This window comes from Harpegnathos saltator, unplaced genomic scaffold (assembly GCF_003227715.2).
Source record: "Harpegnathos saltator strain DR-91 unplaced genomic scaffold, Hsal_v8.6 scaffold51, whole genome shotgun sequence".
Lineage (NCBI taxonomy): Eukaryota > Metazoa > Arthropoda > Insecta > Hymenoptera > Formicidae > Harpegnathos > Harpegnathos saltator.
Window position 1 is genome coordinate 81,635 of NW_020230327.1, and position 20,613 is coordinate 102,247.

The 20,613-nt window shown below is 40.5% G+C and overlaps 1 protein-coding gene across 20 annotated transcripts in view; it reads left to right on the top strand.

Annotated features, from left to right (window-relative positions):
- bent (projectin protein bent) overlaps positions 1-20,613 on the top strand; it is an 88,518-nt gene that overhangs the window by 28,539 nt on the left and 39,366 nt on the right. For 6 of the 20 annotated variants that reach the window (XM_025302690.1, XM_025302691.1, XM_025302692.1 and 3 more), the window contains 24 exons: positions 3,512-3,565; positions 3,747-3,779; positions 4,116-4,154; positions 4,287-4,325; positions 4,448-4,486; positions 4,638-4,676; positions 4,833-4,871; positions 4,981-5,019; positions 5,135-5,173; positions 5,297-5,335; positions 5,459-5,497; positions 5,629-5,676; positions 5,828-5,869; positions 5,994-6,038; positions 6,354-6,506; positions 7,235-7,420; positions 7,709-7,723; positions 9,338-9,517; positions 11,699-11,743; positions 13,969-14,007; positions 14,901-14,939; positions 18,360-18,510; positions 18,681-18,917; positions 19,159-19,295. In XM_025302690.1, the coding sequence (XP_025158475.1) occupies positions 3,512-3,565; positions 3,747-3,779; positions 4,116-4,154; positions 4,287-4,325; positions 4,448-4,486; positions 4,638-4,676; positions 4,833-4,871; positions 4,981-5,019; positions 5,135-5,173; positions 5,297-5,335; positions 5,459-5,497; positions 5,629-5,676; positions 5,828-5,869; positions 5,994-6,038; positions 6,354-6,506; positions 7,235-7,420; positions 7,709-7,723; positions 9,338-9,517; positions 11,699-11,743; positions 13,969-14,007; positions 14,901-14,939; positions 18,360-18,510; positions 18,681-18,917; positions 19,159-19,295 (1,755 nt within the window). Of the gene's footprint in view, positions 1-16; positions 74-159; positions 214-278; positions 336-405; positions 460-582; positions 640-719; positions 774-849; positions 970-1,092; positions 1,153-1,260; positions 1,348-1,431; positions 1,489-1,594; positions 1,652-1,761; positions 1,819-1,911; positions 1,963-2,069; positions 2,145-2,447; positions 2,493-2,583; positions 2,641-2,739; positions 2,794-3,078; positions 3,139-3,511; positions 3,566-3,746; positions 3,780-4,115; positions 4,155-4,286; positions 4,326-4,447; positions 4,487-4,637; positions 4,677-4,832; positions 4,872-4,980; positions 5,020-5,134; positions 5,174-5,296; positions 5,336-5,458; positions 5,498-5,628; positions 5,677-5,827; positions 5,870-5,993; positions 6,039-6,353; positions 6,507-7,234; positions 7,421-7,708; positions 7,724-9,337; positions 9,518-11,698; positions 11,744-13,968; positions 14,008-14,900; positions 14,940-18,359; positions 18,511-18,680; positions 18,918-19,158; positions 19,296-20,613 lie in introns of all 20 variants that reach the window. The other 14 variants (XM_025302695.1, XM_025302696.1, XM_025302697.1 and 11 more) reach the window with 7 other exon arrangements.

Here is a 20,613-nt window from a genome sequence, read left to right on the forward strand (position 1 = left end):
TACATCGATATTTTAGGATTCGCCGAAAACTACGAATAGACTGTCTCCTCGTGAATCTAACGAAGAAATCGAGGTATACACATTATACATTACACATTACACATTACATTGCGTGTTTTACATTTTTTTAATATATTTTTTTAATGTCGATATTTATAGGATATTTGGTCCAGTCGAAAAGAACGTGAGAATAGGCCACGCAAAAATTACGAGGTACACTTTACGATATCGGGTTAAAATAAAAAAGAACACAATTTACAATTTCGATGTTATTTTAGGATTCCCCTAAAATCAAGGATAAATCTCCTCGTCGTCAGTCTGATGAAAAGATCGAGGTATATATATTACACATTTCATTGCTTCGTACATGTTTTTTTCTATATTTTTTAACGTTGGAACTTTTAGGACATTTGGTCCAGTCGAAAAGAGAGTAAAGATAAGCCACAGAAAAATTATGAGGTACATGTTACATACGTAAAGGAAAAAATTTTATTAACCAAATTTACCATTTTATTAAACCAAAATTAAGCATCAAAGTTAGAGCATAAGAGACGCGACATTTTAAATGCGATATTATTGTAGGATTCGCTTAAAATTAAAGATAAATCCCCTCGCCGTCAATCCGATGAAGACATCAAGGTACACATGACACATTACACATGCTATTGCATCGTATACATTTTTTTTATATATTTTTTAACGCTCGTACATATTTTTAGGACATATGGTCTAGTCGGAAGGAACGTGAGAGCAAGCCACGCAAAACTGACGAGGTACATCGCACAACATTTCTCTACACATTTACACGCTTAATATATTTCGTAAACAAAAAAAACATCGTTATTATAGGACACACCGCAAATCAAGACTATGCGACGTGTATCGAAACCTGATGAACAAAGCGAAGTCGATAACGCGCCTTCGAGTAAACCGAAAACACGTGATTTCAAATCTACGCAAAATAACGAGGTAGACAGTTATAGATGACGTGATAGATAACATATCTGCAAAATTACTGGTCGTATAATATACCGTCAGCTTCTGAGCTGTATGCATCTGGGATGTGTCAAAGTCAAATCGTTGAAATTTTAGGACAAATTGACGCCAAAGTCGAGAGGATACGACGACAAATACGTGCCACGCAACGACGAGGTACACGAGCGCACAAACTCATCTCATGTCCATACTTTCTGCATTTTTATAATTTACATTCACACACTTCCGCGAAACATCCTGATATGAAGTATGTTGTCATTTTAGGACACGTCGCGCTCCACAGACACACGACAACCACACAAAACACCACTCGATCAAGATGTCAAAACTTATTATACACATTACAATTATGTTAGTCAAACAACACTTGCGATACTATAGCGCAGCATCGTTAATTTATTTATCTATTTTTGTTCAATTGGCTTATTATTTTAGGACATTTGGGCACCGACGTCCACCGAGAATGAACAGAATTCCGTCACGGTCGACAAGGTACACGACAAGTGCATAAACACACATATACACACATACTCACACACATATATGATTACGCAATATATGCGTAAGTGGAAAATTATTTTTTTTTTAATTTTTTTAGGACGTTGTTTTGCCCGCCAGTAAACCGCAAACACACGAATCCGACGACGATATTGAGGTACAAAATTCGCAGACATGTATACATTGTATTTTTTTCTTGTTATTTAATTTTATACCAAATGTATACCAAATTTATACCAAATGTAACGAAAGAATACGCGATCGTAGGATATCTGGGCTTCGAGAACCGAGGACGATGCGCCTAAATCTATTAGAAGGACGGAGGTATAGAACTCGCGAATTATACTTGACGCTGCGTTTATCTTTGTCATATCTTTCACGGCATGAAATCGTAATACATTATCGGTTAACTTTCAGGACTCGCGGATTTCCAAAGTCGCGTCGTATAAGATCGAGGATGGAGTCGAGGTATATACATATTTAACGCAAATATTCGTATATTCTCAGTACGTTATAAATTAGAGTGTATCTGATTCCACTCGATGGTTTCTAAAATTTGCATACGATATTGACAGGAACCTGCCTGTACAAATGCATCTAAACCTGCGACCAAATCCAGGGGCAGTATTAGCAAACTCAAAGAAACCACGGTACACACTTTTTACACTTACAATTATAATCGGCGAATTACGCAATTATATCTAATATTTCAATATTGATTATACTTGTAACTAAATCTAGATATTAATTATTATAATATAAATCATGAGATAAATACTTTAAATGTTAATATTACACTTGGTGTCTCTAAATATCAATTATAGACTTCATACTTGAAAAAAACACATTTTACCATTTAAATACTTAAAATAAAGTTTTTACATCACGCTTATTTTACTCGTTGTTTACGAGAGGATAACATGCTCTTACACCTGACTCTTCGATCTTTTTAGGAGGATGACATACCCGAACACAAAATAACCGACAGCAAACCTAAGGTACACATATAGTCGTAAACGTTCCAATACGATTTTAACGCACGATAAATACAAATGACACTGGAAATATCTTTCTTTTTCTTTATTTTAGATCAGAAATACACTTGAGATCACTGACTCTACACTTGACAAAGAAGAAGTACCCAAGGTATAAGATGAGAAATTTTATACTTTGAGTATATTGTCACGCGTGACGCACTTTCCGAAATTGACGATTCCGTCTCATTGTGTCTTTGTGCAATTTTAGAAAAAGCTGACCACTAGACGTAGGTCGTCTACTAAGTCAACCGAGGGCTCAGAGGTACAGAGTGATCTTTCTTCTCTGTCGATGCTCGTCATCGACTTCTTTTCAATTCTCGGTCGCCTTTTCGAAACCCTTTCTTCATAAATATTGATATCTTCTATCAAGTCAACCATTCTTATGATACTTTCTTCTGTTTCTTTCTCGTAACCTGGATATCTTCTTCTTCCTCTTTTGCTTTACTTCTTCTTGATACTCTTCTTCTTGTTCTTATTCTTCTTGATCTTCTTCTTCTTCTTTCTCCTCTAATCTTCGACAATCTCATTTATTATAAATATTGTCCAGGACCAAGAACCGGTATTGAAACCAAAGAAGAAGAAACCTAAACCCGTGGATGACGCTAAGGTATACAAATCGTCATCAAATATATCAATGTATAAAAATACAATACAAAATGGTCAGACTTTTATATTTCCTGCACACATTAAAATATACATAATCTTTTGTATTGATCGCAAATATCTGCTGTTAACCTTCGCAGAAGCGCCGTATGCTTTTAATGTATTGTTATTCTGTCTTAAAATTGCATTAACATGCAAATTACGTTGTGCATTATATACTACATATAAAAGTGAGCTAATTATACAGAGGCGTTTATAACTCTATATATATCTCAATACATATTTCTACATATTCCTGTTCTTTATCTGTTATTGTGGCATTTAAACAGATGTAGACCCTTTGTAAAATGTGCCTCACAATACGTATATTTTTCTAGAAAGAGGAACCGACCACAAAAGCGAAAACTCCCGGAAAACCAGAAACACGCAAGGTACACAAAGGGCACACTCTCCAAATTCGAGAAACGATACACACATATAAAGCCCTTCACGTGATTGCGCGTGATTTATTTCTAATATTTGTCTCGCGCATTACTACATTAAATTTTCTTAGAAAAAAAAGAAAAAATACACAATATTGCAATCTGAAAACATCAATCTATTGCGTTTTAGGAGGAAGCTAAGCCCAAAGCGGAAGAGGCGAAGGTATATACAGAACACAATTATACTGTTATCCGTGCATACATAACATCTTCATTACTCACTTATTTAATACTGACGTTAACACTTTGCGTAAATTAATTATGACAATTAAACTGACTTAAAAATATTAAAAAAGAATTTAACGCCCGATGTATAAAATTACAATATATAAAATTATTTAACATGATCTATAAAATAACATTGCATTCTCTAAAATCACGATACTTCTTTGTCTAAAATCATAATATGAAAATGAGCAGCGGTCATATTAACATGGTGTCATTGATGTGCGACTTGCACATATCTACTCACGTTTAAACACGTTTTCGACGTTTCTAGGTGGAACCAAAAGCCAAGACCAAGGCAGAGGAAGTAAAGGTATATTTCGCATATACACTATGTACCACAATTTATATACTTATACGTACAAATAATAAAATACGACAAATATGATTAAAATTGTGGCAAGTAGGAGACAGTATTAAACACTATATACTTATACATTTTTAGGAAGCGCCAAAGGCCAAGCTTAAGCCGGGAGAACCGAAGGTACACGAAATACTTTTTACGTCACGTTCTCTAACACTGATTTCACCAATCGGTTGAAACATACTTTAGCGTAATTGACGCGACAAATACACATCGTTAAAACTTTGCGCGTACACTTTTAGGAGGGACTGAAAATCAAACCCAAAGCGGAAGAGGTAAAGGTACACACTTGAAAACTCACTCTATCTTACCACGTACACTTACACGAATAGAGTTTGTGATTGACGAGAAAGAGATTCGGATTGAAAGGAGATATATAAGTAGAAATTTGGCGAATAGGGAACTTATAAACAACTACTCGTACACTTTTAGGAAACACCAAAGGCCAAGGCCAAGCCCGACGAACCAAAGGTACATAAAAGATTTATCATGCCGCGCATTTCTGTAGTTAATTTTTGGCAGTTAGGTCGCTAACTACTAATAGAAGTAGATGAAAATAGACCGCACTATTCTGCAACGATTGACACGCAAGACAAGTTTTATTATACGTTACGCGTACACTTTTAGGAGGAACCGAAAGTTAAACCTAAAACAGAAGAAGCGAAGGTACACAGTCGTTATACTTGCGTTTTATTTCGCATCACTACACAGACACACATATTATTGTTGCAAAACTCGCTAATTTGATACTCAAACACGACGCGTACACTTTCAGCAAACACCGACACTCAAGCCTAAACCGCAGGAAGACAAGGTACACGTCTCTTTCTCTCACTCGTTATATTTTTACAATGACACATTACACTTTACACTTACGTATGGAGATGCACACAAACATTACGATTATATAAACCCTTGTACACTTTTAGATCGAAGGAATGCCTAAGGCTAAACCTGAGGAAGTCAAGGTAAACACGAAATACTTGCACAAATGGACGATGGAAACATATAAAATACAAAACGAGACACAAATAGAACACAATACACAATACACAAGCAAATACTAAATGTATTTATTCATACATTTGTAGGAGGCGCCAAAGGCTAAATTTAAACCAGACGAACCAAAGGTACACAAGACACTCTATACATATTACATTCGAACATCAACACCGAAATTGATAGTCAAAATTTTAGATCGCACGTCAACAGTAACAGTAATTTTTATTATATCTTGCACGTACACTTTTTAGGAGGAACCGAAAGCTAAACTCAAAGTAGAGGAAGCGAAGGTATACTCAAACATTTTTAAACATTACACACAATAGTCAGTGTGATGAAATTGTTATTGAAAGAGAGATAACATTCGGTTATCGGTTAACGCGAAAAAAAATCGAGATACAGCAGGCTCTTGTGTTTCTAGAAAGAGGAACCCGCGAAAACATTCGCAACTAAGCCAGAAGAACCAAAGGTACACTCTACATAACATACATATAACACATAGAAAATGCAGTCTAACACACTTTACATGTAGATAAATATGAATTAAGAATCGATATGTGGATTTCACCAGACGCGTCGTATGGAATAAAATTCTATAGTTTTTGTGTTTTTATTTGCAGAAGGAAGAAGAGGTCAGGAAAATGAGTCTGAGGTCTACCAAGGTAATTAAGACAGATTTGTATTAAATAATGATGATTATATTAAAGAAATATTAAATTCCTGTACATATATTTTTTTCTAAAATACTTTGTATCTGGACATAAATATTACTTTCGTTTGTTTCAGCAACTCGAAGAGGAGAAGAAAGCTCAGGAGAAGGTCGAGCTTAAGGTACGTGCATTCCTTTTGTCGTATTTATTTACGATCATTCATCGTAGTAATTGTCCAATGTATCGTCCTTGGTAGAAGTAGAAGCAATAACGAAATCAGCCCTGATAGAATTAGTTAGTTTAATACCTAATTTAACACTTCATTTGTTACCTTAAAATTTAATGTGGTATATTAGAGCTTTGTGAGTTATTGTCGTCCTTAAAATAAAAGCATTTCTAAATTACCGTCGGGTAAGAAATATCGACCCTCGAAAAATTCTATTTCGTAGAAATTATGTATTTTTTTTTGTAAAAAAGAAATTATGTATTAATGCAGCCGAAGGATGCCACCGATGCGAAATTGAAACTCCGAAAATTACCGCCGAAACAGGAAGTTAAAAAGGAAACCTTTCAGCAGATTCAACTTAAGCCAGTCGCAAGAGAGCCGAAAGAGGCTCAGCAGGCTGAAAAGAATGTTGTCGAGCTTAAGGTAGCCCCGTTGAAGGGGATCAACGAACTTGCTGCACTCTCTGTGTCGCTCTCTTCTTTCTTTCTCTTTTTCTTTTTTCTGTGTCTCTAAACTTCAATCTGCAGCGTATATAAAACTTCGCAGTGTTAAACAGCGCACGGAAATATATCTCTATGCATTCGTGTTTTCACACTATATTTCAGGAGACATTTCGTACTTAATACAAGCGAAATGCGTTCTTGATACGAGCGAAATTAATTCAAGCACTGAATGTTCTCTCATATTTTCTGTTAATAATATCTATACTATCCTTAAATAATATCTACATCTATATATCTCTTGGCGTTTATCCAAGCTACATGTTACTGCACCTATCTCTTATTCTGTCAACATTCAATCGCTAACTTTTTCACATAATCCGTACCTAATTTTTTTTTCCTTGGTAACAAGACTTGCAGGACATTTCTAAGAGGCCGCTGTGTCTCTTTTCTATTTTTATCATCTCTGTACTTTCGCGTCTTTCTTCACTCTTCACGGAGTGTGAAGGAGACTGCTCTTTTCGCATTACTTCATCTATCCGCCTGTTCTGATATTTCTCACCATCTTTATCATGTAAATATTTCTTCGTCATGTAAATTTTCCGAGTCTCAACGACGTTTCTAATAAATAAGAGCACATGTTAATAATGTACATACTAACTTCACTTTGTACGATTCTGTTTTGCTCACTGATACGTCCTTCACACGCAGAAAACGGAGAAGGGTGAGAAACTGGAGGTGAAGAAGATGAAAGTATCAAAAGAAGCAAAAGAGGCGAGTTATGAACTTCCGGAGATCCCGGATTACGAGAGGGCCGTCCTCGAGAAGCCTCAGGAGTTTGATTTCGGCGAGTTTGTGCCTCGCGATAAAACGAAACTCGACAGACCGGCTACACAGGTAAGAAAATAATTGAGCGTCCCTTCGCATATTAGCGAGTAACTCCTGAGCAACACATGAGAATGTCGAAATAATTAGAGATACATCGAATAATAATTTGAATATGAAAAAAGCCGTTGAGAAGGATAGCGTACACTACAGGATTGATGTTGATTAATTATCTGTTGCATAACACTCGTATAGTTGAGGATTATAGTTGAGGAACATTTAAATTGAAAAGTGAAAGAGGCATCTGCCGCGATTCTTCTCGACTAATTATATCCTTTCTGTTTCCATGGCGCTTTGCAGAAATTCGAATCTAAGGTGAGTAATCATCGTTTATTAATAACGAAGGGAGAATATGATTTTGCTAAACCGCCAAGTTCGCTCATACAAGAAACCCTGCGGATTTCGCAATCGCTAAGTCGCCGAGAGCTGTTTTGATCGAGGACTGTTGATACAAGCAGTTCAGGATAATTAATTTTTACGCTCGATTTGCGCACGGGCTAATTATAGATGAGGTGCAAAACGACAGACGCTCGGGACAGAAAGACGGGGGATTTTTTTAAGTAACCGTCTACGTCTACGTCTAAAAATACGACCATCCAGCGAAACGTTTCGCCTTAGATGAATAAGTGTTGAATAACGAAAAGTTTATGAAATCGTATTACTCACCGCACAATAGTCTTTCAAATTTCTTATTCATAAAGCGGCTCGCGCTTTATCGACACGACAGAATCGGTGCGACATTCGAGCGAACAAACATAGCGAACGCATTTCTTCCAGAGGCCGACCTCTGGCGCGACGAGAAGACCTGGCAGCTCCTCAGCGCGAGAGGAGCGTCCTCATATTTCCCGTTCTCGTCGAAAAGAGAGAACTCTCAGGTGTCCTCGCGACCATAAATACCCTCGTTCCATCTGCATAATAATCACAATTAACGACCGCTCTCCCGAGGCGGCGATTTGTGCAAAGGGGGGAGGATCGACAAGCGGATTAGTGGGAAGGGGGCGGAAAGGGGTAATAATCAGGCGGCCCGAATCTCGCCTTGGCAAGCGATTAATGCTTCCTGCAATATGCGATGCCGCGCCCGCGAGCGAACTATTTTGGCGGATAAGCGCTCGTATATCACCCCTCTGAGATCTCGGAGACCGCGTCGTCTCTCGTCCTCGTCGCCGTCGCCGCCGCCGCCGTGCACGAAGATGGAGAAAACGTCGATCGTTATTTTCGGACTTATTGCGACCGAACCCCCGTCGTCCTCGGGCCTGCATCGCGGGCGGCGGAATGTGAGATTCAGATCGCGGGGTCAGTCTTACGAGCCCTACGAGCGCGAGCGTGTTGTATTATCAGTGTGTTAATACCGCGAAAGTCTCGGTGCACCCCTCTCGGTAAACCCTTAACGAAGGGCCCGGGGACCGCGCCCCCGCGTTCGGGGGCCGAACGAATTGTCGCGGTGTAGTCGGCCATCGAACTGAAAGCTGTTGGGTTCTATTGGGTTAATCGAGGATCGAGAGCGCGAGGGTTAACGTTACACTCGTGGTTCTCCGAAGCTTCATCTCGTCGTCGAAGATGAATCCCCGGAACAGACGTGACTTCTTCGTCCGCCGAATAAATACGGCGCGTCTCGACGGATTTCGCGATAGATGCGCGTTCATTCGCGAAGCAGTATCGGCGAAACGTATGAAGTAGTATGAAATTTTTCTTCCGTGATTCTTTCTTTCTCGCTCGTTTTTTATTTTTTATTTTTTTTCTATTGTAGCGTTGCGATCTTTCTACTGACAGAAAAAATGTCGAGTTTTGAATCGTCACGAGTAGGGGCAGCTGATATTGTCTGGATCAACCGTAAGGGTCCAAGGATCCGCTTCAGCTTTTCGTTCGAGCCGACCGGATTTCGGAAGGAAGGCGCGTTTGAGTTAATCGATCAATTTTCAATGATCGTAGCCGAAGTTACCGGAGATCAAAGCACCCGAGGCACCGAAGATCGAAGTTATCAAGGACGTGACGCCGGTCGGTAGCAGGAAAGGCTCCTTAGCGCCCGGAAGTGGTGCCAGCAGTCGACGCGGTTCGCTCATACCGCCCGAGGAATTGGGTCGTAGACCTAGCCTGATCATCAGTGACGAGGTATGTTACGGAATGTACTGTGTGATGACGAAGGTATATAGATTACCTTGTAGGGGACCAAGCTGAAGAATGCAACAGAGACTTTCGCAATATTACATTGTCCGAGTGCTTCGGGGAGTCAGTTTAAATTAATCCGATCAGACGTTCCATTAGAATCGGACACTTTAATCACTCGCGTAATTGAGTATAACTAATCATCGAACGTTTACGTAAAAATAAAAGTGGATTCGTCGGATGGTACGAAATTTCGGAAGTCTTTCGAAATAGCTCTGTTACGTTCATACGCGCTTACGAGATCACGCTGTTTGCTTTACGAAGTGTCTCGTCGATATCCGAGGAGACGAAGGAGTTGCTAAATTTGTTAATTTATCGGAAGGATCTTGTCAAATTGCCAGACATTGTTCCAATTAGCTGAAAATGACCGATGTCTAAAAATAAACGATTTCACGACGCGGTGGGTCTATTTCGGTAGAATGCTGATTCATGACTCAAGCCTTGTTAAAGCCTTCTCGGAGGATTGTAACATATGGAAAATATCGAACATATCGATAAAGCAAACAGGGTGATGTCGATAAAAAGACGACAGACTTTGCACTTTTGAATCTAGATCGATCTCATGATAATTACAATGAAAAGCAATGACGGGAACAATCGGCGAAAATTACGGTAAAAATGTTGTAGTTAATATCACAATAGTTTTTACATTCTACGCACGCGCACATTTTATCACGCGCTCATCGAAAAAAAACGCTGACCTCAACAATATACAGAGTCAGATAAATTATCATATTTTCGAGACAGAGTCTAAACTTTCGAGTATTTATCATTTTTGAAAGATACTTCCATTTGAGACATAAACAAAAAATTACGGGCTCTTTTCTTTTTATAACAACATATTACGATGTGCAAAATACATTCCAAGGTGCAATGCGCTCGTACGAGTACCCCCCACTAGGTAAACAAATAACGAGTCGCATAAGATACTCGACAACAAACAAGTAGGTAGATGACTGGCTACTGCTGGTTGGCCCTAGAATTTTTTGTAGCTTTTTTTTGGGTTTCGTAGTGACGTCAGTGATATATAGTGATCGTACTCGTGATGGTATTAGCGATAGATACATGCTGACGTGAATCCCCGACGAGCTCGGCTACGTCGCCGTGAAGCGTCGAGTGTGCACGTCGCGTTTTAGTGTCAGCAAGGCGTGATATTTAGTTTAGCATTCCACCCCCGGCCCCTCAAATGAAAAATCCGAAATTGGCCAGCTTCTGAGGCAAACCTTTCCAAGTCCCTTTGATCAAATAAGAAAAAAAAAAAGAGGACGAAACCTCAGCTATTTTCCGCTATTACTCCGACCTTACTTGTCCCGTCGCACGCGAACACCGGCAAAGGTGTTCCCCCCCCCCCCAGGGAAGAAAAGCAAAGAAAAGAGGAAAAAAACGAAAGACGAGATGGAGGTCTCCGATGCGTAATGTCGAGGCTAACTTTGCTACGGAAAACGGAAAACAACAACCTGAAGAGCTCAGGCACCGAGAAGAAGGTCGAAGAAACACGGATAATTGCCGAAAGCGGAGTCTATATTTCGCCCAAGCGTGCAGACGATCGAAAGCGTTCTGAGACGCGCTAAATCGTAATTTCGAGGTCTTATCCGAGCTCGTAATGAGAGGATTCGTCTCGGGAAAACGATACTCTTTTCTCCTCCCTTTCTCTCACAGTTCTACTTAAAAAATTGCGCAACCGAGAACATCCGTTAGGGCTTTGCGAGTAATTATAACTCGAAGTCCGTTTCAGAAGACAGGAAAACATGCGGAACATTATTAATTGGAGTCACTAAAATTAAGCTGGCCTCTTTAATATAATTCATTTAGTTTAGAGATTTGATCCGAGACTTGGTTCGCGTTCAAGTTAGAGATGAGACGCGCGGCGGGGAACGCATTTCGATACGTCTAGCCGGCGTGCCTGCGGTAGGAGAATGAAAATCCGGACGGAGAGAGAATCGAAACGACCGTGTGAAGCAATGTAGACGTGTTACAGCATCGCATATACACACACACACACACACACACAAACACACCTACACGTGCGCACGTACACCCACACCATAGACACACGCGCGCGTGCACACAGCCACGTCCACGTTCACCTCGTCACAGTAGTGGTTAATAGAGATCTGGTCCATCTAGGAGCATAGGAAGCTTCGTCCCGGCGAGGTGGTGGACGAGCGCAAGGTGAGATCAATAATCGCTGAGAACGTAAAAAGCGAATGTCTCGTCTGCAACCTTATTACTCGACTAGCAGTGCACTTGTATATTTTACTCTCACTTATTTTTCTCACTCACACACTCTTTACCTCTCGCTCACACACACTCACTGGAGTATCGCGCTTAGAGGATCGGCCGGGACCTTCTTCGGGAAAATAGATCCATCGTTTCGTCGATCGTCGATGATACGATCACACGAAGAGCCCACGACGATTCTCTCTGCCCGATCATGCCTGCTCATTACTACTATTCTACTCACTGTGGTTGTACCTGACAGCACACAATGCACGAAGCGCACACGCGTCGTCGCGAATTTAATCGCAGCATCGCAGTATCGTTACCGTTATTCTGATCGAGATTATCGTCGACTCGGGTCACAGCGTACGCGAATGGTTCGATTCTCGATGACGGTGTGCGTGACTTGCGCGTGAGAGAGTTTTCAACACGTACCTGAGTGAATACGTACGCACCTGGAGTACACTTGATTTTTCTTAAATGACGCACTTGAGAGCGAAACTCTCGCGCGCGCATCTCCTTCGATGTTTCGACACACGTAATCCAAAAGTTGAGCAGCGAATAAAAAACAGCGAATGCACCTCTGCATCTGGCACGGATCTGTTGCAACCGAGTCTATGCACATTGGCCCTCTTTTCACACACACACACACACACACACACACACACACACACACACACACACACATACACACACGATAATAATAATAATATTAATATTAATATTAATAATGGGGGACACGAAGGGATCGTTAGCGAGTGGAAGCTCGGCGTGTATCAGCGAGTCGCGTCGTCGATCATCCGCATACAAATTTTCGAATTCTCCCTGGCTTACATTTCGACTCGTAGATCACTTGTCTTGGCAAGCATTGTCCGCCGTCGCGGCAAACATCGACGCTAATAAATGTTCCGGGCAGCGACACGACGTGTGAATCATATCTCACGAGCGTCTCTTGTCACCTCGCTCTGCCAACGAACGTGCATCATCATCAAACTCGGCAGAAGGGCTGATTTGAATTATCGCATACCTCCGCCGTATATCGACGCCGTGAATCGGACAGATTCGAACGTCTTTACCGCGAGGAGATGGCGAAGCCGCGAGATCGGTCGAGTGAAGCAAAAATCGTGACGTACGTCACGACGGGTAAAGTCCAGATGAAGTCCAATTTGTCAATCGGCTTGAAATGTTTTATTGGCTTCCTCGGGCAGAACTTATCACCGGTGACGGTACGAGTGATGTTATTACAACGAAACGATCACTCTTCATTAATTCCGTAAGGCGACTAACTTTGAGATTGCGAATTCATAATGACGACTCGCTGATGTACGACGGCTTGCTCCTCATTAGTTGGTTACCTCGAATCCCGATGGTCATTTTTCAGAGGACAATAACGTGAAATGTCTCGTATAAAGATATATAATGATTTGAACGTCGCGGATTCGGGGGAACCGAAATGCACTTCTCGGTTTGTTCCTACGACGGCGACTCACCGTCCAGGGAAGGAAAACAGAGAGAGGCTCGTGTCTCTCGTGCGATCACATGCGAAATCTACGAATTTCATTGTACTCAAGCTCACTGACGCATCAGCTCTGATACGTGCACCGCCCAATCGCACTTTTGTGTAGCAATGCACCGCCGAAATGCAAATGCACAGCCGTCGGAACGTCGGTAAGGCGAGCCTCGAATAAGCCCTCACCCTGAAGTGCAGCCACATTGTGTTCGTCTTTCGCGAGGTTCCTGTCCGTCGCCTTCCAACACTTCACCTGTTCTTCTACCCACCAAAATTCTATCTCTGGCCTCCCTCCCTAGCCTCCAGGCAAATAATAATTTAACTCGGCGGAAAAAGCGAAAGAAAGTCACAACTTGCCCCGTAACTTTTATCGCAGCCTTAACAAGTGCCAAGGCAGGCGCGCAGGATTGTTTTTGTTCATTTTTTCTGAAAAATATTTTTTTTGAAGATACTTGCTTTTTGCCGATCGCTCTTCGCAAAAAGAGAGATTCACACGCATACACACGAAAAGAGAAAAAAAGAGAACAATCTTGACGACAGTTCTGTGCGAACTCGTCGGCAAGGGTTAACGATCCGCGTGACAAGCGGCGATGGGAAAATCCGATCTCCACGATGACGGGCAGTCACGTCAGTCACCCTCATGTGTTCGTCTCTGTGATTTTTGCAGTTGGGAAGGTTACGGCCCGGTGAGGTGTTGGACGCAAAGGTGAGATTTGTGTTCGCAATAACACAAAGCTTACCTGCTAAGTGCCAGCACCAGCGAACATCTGTACCATACTGTTGCTCTGTTTTACTGTCTTTTCCTTTCTTTTTTTTCTTCTACGATGCCCGTGCCCCTTTTTGAATTTTTGAATTTTTCTGCGCACTCGAGCCTCCCCTTACGATTTTGTTATGTATTTTGCCCGTCCATGCCCCTCACGCCCTCCGATTACCGCCCGAAAAGACAAAGCAGTAACCAAACGAAAACTAAAATCTACTCGACGATAAAGTATCCAACGAGGCAAAAACAACGCCACGCATTACCATGGGACGGCAAATAATAATAATAATAATAATAATAATAATAATAATAATATTAATATTAATAATAATAATAACAATAATAATATTATAACAACAACGATGACAATGATGATGATGATGATGATAATAATGATAATAATAATGATAATGATGATGATGATGATGATAAAAATGATAATAATATAATAATAATATTAATAAAATAATAAAAAATATAATTCTGCGACATTTTTAGCTGGATTTTTTGGGGTTGCTGCTGCTGCTGCTGTCGCTGTCACACGCTAGCCGCTACTTTTTTCAATCACTGCGATTTAATATCGCGTTTTTTTAATACTACGTTTTCGTGAGAGAGCTCATTGACAAATAATTTACTGATCAATAATTTTAATTTTCTTTTCTCTCACATATCGAAAGGAGGCGAGCCCCCAACCCCTTGTCGGGCAGCGCCTGACACGAGCCCACCCCTATGTAAACCCCCAGAAATTCGAGTTTGTAATCTCTCTCTTTCTCACCCCCACTACGTGTCTCTACCTCTGTCTCTATCTCATCTTTTGTTTTTTCACGCACCACATACAGACTAAGCCCGGCCGACCAGGCGCGCTGCAGGAGAAAGAGGTTAGCGTAATATCTCTGTTGTGCGTGTACATACGCATATAAATATATATACACACGCATTCATGTATAAATATTTCTTTTGTGTACGGTTTTCATACATACGAACGCACGTTATCTCGACATTTTTTTCTATATTTATTGCGTGCTTTTCAAATTTTTTAATCATTTATATAGGATATTTTCGGATAATATCCAAAATCTTTTTGCACGGTATCAAATAAAAATTTGGCTAGATTTATAAGAAAACGATTTTGACAGCTAAATCTTATATAAAAATTCAGCTAAGAATTGCTCAAACGTAAATTAAAAATAAAATTTTGCACAATGCGATAACGTGTTTGGATATTATTCGAAATCTGTTTGTGTCTATAGATATTTTGCAAAGGGCAGCACTTTGCAGCTCCTCGCGATAGTTATACGATAATCGAGAACATACTTGCAGACAGCGCTTTTGCATTGCGTCGATTTATTTTTACAGAAACTATATCGCGTATATTTCTCATAGTTCCAAAATTTGCGCATTAAAAATTTAATTTGGGAACATATAAATCGATACAATGCGTAGCGTCAGAGAAAGCACGTCGCGACCGCGCAGCGTAAATTCTGCTTAGTTCGAGCGGATACACCTGTACATTTTATATGCAGCTGTAAATGCAATTTAGATGAAATGATAATGGTGGTAAGAGATTGGCATCAATTTACGTTAGAGTCAATCGAGGGAAAATGAAATCGTTACGATGTATTTACTGTCAATTCACTTGTGTGGAAACTTGTTCATGTGTGATACCTACCACCATTAAAGTACTCAAGTAGTCGCAGCGCGACTCGGGTCAGACCTGTCGCAGTGATGCAATTTTCAATATCTTCAATATCTAATTCAAACACACACACATACACCACTAAACAAATAAAATAAAATATCTAAAGCTCTTTATTTTCTTTCTCGTTTTTCCATGTTTAGCAATATCTAACATTTATGTTTTTACATTACTACAGTACAATTCGTACATGCAGAATGATTTTTAAATGTACGAGTCGTGGGTAAAATGCATTTTGAAGACCGTAGTAAATATTGATTTGTTGAGTTAACACGAAAAGTCGAAATGTTGAAAATTTATAATCGGTCGTTTTTGCGATTTTTTGTGTCGTTACTGCGATAGATTTGAAGCCGAGCAATTTGCTCTTTTATATGTTACGGATACATATATGTGTGAAATAACTTATTCGTGTAGAATTTTATGTATAGGTGTAAATATTGATCGTGCTCACACCATATATGTTAAATAGATCCGGCCGAAGTACACTCTCACTCTCATCGATAGCATACACACATGACATGACATCGTGCTCGTACGTCGTGTATAACGTGCCTCTTTGTAAATAATCCTAATGACCGAATTTCGTGTTAGACGGGCATCAGAACGGAAAATTAGTTGACGTTACAAGGATCAGATCGGTTTGTGAGTAATCGTTCGTAACATCGTAGTGTCGTCGAAGCGGTAAAACTATAGTCATCCACGAATCATTCATGTGTCATCTCATTGTCGAGAACCCAAATTTCTTTTTCTCTCCTCCCGAAATTTCTACGTATCTTATTTTCGTCCTCCTTTATATGCGCTTCAACTGATATCTTAATACCTAACACCGACGGCACTTACAAGAAGAAATCGACAACATCGCTAACGATGTCCATTCTACGAAGATTACCGTAAAAAATGTAGATTGCACTGACAGCGATAACGGTGTAGAAAATTAATCAGACAGATCAGATCACTATTTCACATGTCGTAATGATGTATCAGAAAATATTTTCTGGAATATGTGCCAAGAGAAAGCGATCAATTTATAAAAATTCCCCTCTTCGCTTACTCCGAAAAAGTTACCACTTTCGGTGCAACGTAATCACGTCCTGTTACTAAAAATCCTCCGACTGACGACGATTCTATGTAAATAATTATTAATATCGTCGTCAATTCACCGGTTTTATGTTTACACACGCGTAACCTGCACTTTCGCTTCGCGATTCACGCATTGATACACCGTGACAAGAGCGTTTGTCATGTTTGTCTCATCTTCACGCGCACTGAGAGCGCGTCGTTGTCACTTGCGAAGCACCGAGTGCTCACGAATAACCGCGAGAACATGTATTATCATCGAGTAAATGGATCCTCATTCATCTTCGGGGTTGAAAACAGGCAACGTGAGAGAATCACCTCAAAGGTTGCTCTTGTGCTATCATTCGTATTTTCTTTCACCTCTGGCAACTTTGAAGAATCCTCAGTCACGTTGTTGGTTTTCCTTAATCCGTTCAGCCGATTTTCGTTCATCAATCCGATTAATATATCCCCTGCCGTATATTTTCCCCCGCCGACTATGCGATTATTCAAGGGATTTCTCGCGCATATCGCATTCCTGTTACATTGTAAGAATCTGCTTATTAATATTCTGAAATATCTTCCTTGCACGCGAACAAAAAGGAGCGTACAACGGAAGACACGTAAGTTAATAACGCATCAGAGTCTGTAGAATAATTTCTTTAATTGTGTGTCTTGACACACAAATGTAAGATACAGAAGTCCGCTTACGAGTGATTAACGACAGTTTGGTGAAGTCTCGTGAAGTAGTCGTAAAAATTAAGTGAACGGAACCCTTGAAATCGCAATGTGGCCACGAAGCCGCGTAGTTGGAGAAGCGCTTACCACGACAGTCGGGAAATCATCACATGAAATTACCTACGTATATCGATCCTATCTTCTTGCTAATCGATGCATCTTGAGAAAGGAGCGAGTTGTAGTATTGTCACTAATCCCTTTGAGACTCACCGATTCTGTGGCTAACACACGATAAACTAACGATTGAAACGTAACGCTGACTAACGACGTGAATTAACGTGATTAACTGTAAATAACGACAAAGCATTGTCATAAATGTAAATAAACGTAAGTAATAATTAATGAAAATATGCGAAGCCGCATGAGCTGCGCAGATTCATCGAACGACGACCGCAACTTCCGTGTCTCTGTCTTTTCCAATTATTTTTATTTTAGCTTGTAGAGAAATGGAGAGAATAACTCGAGGAGAGATAAAATCACTCACGCGAGAGATAAATCGAAATCGGAATTGAAGGAAACGCTTCCGTAGAGGCGGTAATTAAATGTTTATGTAACTTATTATATCTCCGATCGTAGTGCCACACATTAACTGTAGCAATTTGTAATTTGCGTCCCCTCGGTTCCGATTTCACGAGCCAAATGTTGCAGACAAAATTTTAAAATTCGGCTTTGCGGAAGTTGTCGCGCGTCGCGCTTCGTATTTTCTCGCTTTCACTCGAAAGCTTTTCGATGCCTTCTACGTCGAGCGCGAATTGCGTGAGATGCATGCGTGTACGAATTTACTCACGTTGTTATTCGAATGGCGTAGCGTCGTCGTCCGAGCACAGCGGACATCAGAAGACCCAGCGTGGCGGACCTCGAGAATAAGATCAATCAGCCTAGCACACCTCTGCGAGATGTCGGACCAGCCGGACCACCCCAGATCGTCGATGTCCAGGAGTCGTACTCCGCCGTCGAAGGTGCGTCCATCCTTTTTTCCTTATGATGTCATATTACTTTTATGTTACATCATATATATCATTTAATTTTACATAGTATAAAATCATTATGCACATAAAAGACTCGACGGTCTCTTCTGCTGAAAAAATTTGTGTAATTATATGAATATAACTGACCTGACTTCCCGCAGACTCGACGGCGTATCTCACCGTCGCGGTGGAGGGCACGCCCGCGCCAACTTTCAAGTTTTACAAGGGCATCACCGAGATTATCGAGGGTGGCCGTTTCAAGTTCCTCACGGACACGGAGACCAACACGATCACCCTCTGCATGAGGAAGACGAAGCCCAACGACGAGGGCACTTACAAGATCGTCGTGAGCAACATCCATGGCGAGGATTCCGCCGAAATGCAGCTCTACGTTTCCGGTAAAATTCGCATTTGATTCTGCCGACACACACAATCTGGCGATCCAGTGAACATTACTTGAAAAGTCTTTCTCATTAAAAAAAATAGTTCACGAATATTTTAATATTTAAGATAACAATGTCAATCATTTTTCGTACTTAATTTAACATTCATTACATTTTGATGCTAGAAATATCAGTCAAAAATAAGAACAACCACCGGTGCTTAAATTCTTGACCGATGATACGAATTTTATAACAGACGCCAGTGGCATGGACTTCCGCACTATGTTGAAGAAGAGAAAGTACCAGAAATGGGCGCGAGAAGAGGCCGAGCAAGAGAAGGTCGACTTGAAGGAAGTCGAGAAGCCCATGCCAGCGTTGAAGAAGGTGGAAAAGGTATGTGTTCACCTTTGGCTCTACTTACTCGCATACAAATTACAACGTATAAACAAAACATTGCAGGAAATGTTTGTAATGAATTCTCCGTTAGATTACTAGCAATAGCGGTTACTTAACGTTGGTCGGATATCATCGACTCCGAGATAAATTTAATCAGAATGGAACATTAGGATTAAATCGCGTAACATTGTAAAAGAAAATTTACTATGCATCGTGTTTACAATCATCGGTGTAATACTCATAACGTGGATGAGAATGCAATTGCAGTACGCCATTAACAGCGTGATGTCTTCATGAGTGAAAAGAACAGGTGACACGTATTACATCGTATTACGTACATGTTAGAAATTTAATCCATACCCGCCCGTCTTCTAAATTCCATTGTTCATTTTTAATCGACAACTGCGTCGAGGAAATCTCTCTACGATGGTGTCAATAGATTTTTTTTTTACCTTTTTACAAATCTAGAGGATGGAGTCGCAAATCTTGATGTTTTTGACGAGCGAATTAGGCTCAAAGAAAGACACGGTCTTTTTTATTTAGCTCGCACATGCTTCACAACGACTTCACCGTAATATTCGCAACGATCGGTCTTCAGGATCTCATTCGCATCAGTGCATTTTTGGCCTCTCTCTCTCTCTCTCTCCCTTTCTTCTTCTCTTCTTTGTCTACCTTTGTCTTCTTAGTCGCTACGAAACGAGCTGCATGGACCGAGCTGGTACCAAGACGGCGAGGAAATAGTGATCTTGACGGATGGTGTGGAGATACTTCGAATTTCCCTAGTCAGGAAGGGTGAAACTAATTGGAGCTGGCTCAAGGTTTCTGAGCGACCCCGCATAGTGAACCCCGCAATGACGACACTTTGACGATGACGATTTTCGGACACTGATGAAACGTTACAATCCGTCGATCAGCTTCTGCGGTTCTTTTGAAAATTAACATCGGATAAATTGCTAAGAACAATCGTGAAGAGCTGTAGAACAGTGAATCTCGATCTTGATTATATTGTATTATACTGTCGGACTGTTAATCGTTATCGAAAAATCTGATACTCCACTCTCACGAGACCAACTAAATCTCGACTGTGCCACATATATTCTCCACTCTTCCCCTTGGCCCGACTTTGTTGCGCGAGCAACGTAACTTTCTCTTCTTGTCCTTAACGTATGCACCTATGCGTACACGTATAGTTTAGAGTTAATGCTGCACTTTGTACTAAATACATCTACCCCTCGATTCAATCGAAACTTTCGACACTTTAACTTTCTTGAATTATTAACCGAACTTTACCAAATTATTCTAATTTTATGGCTGA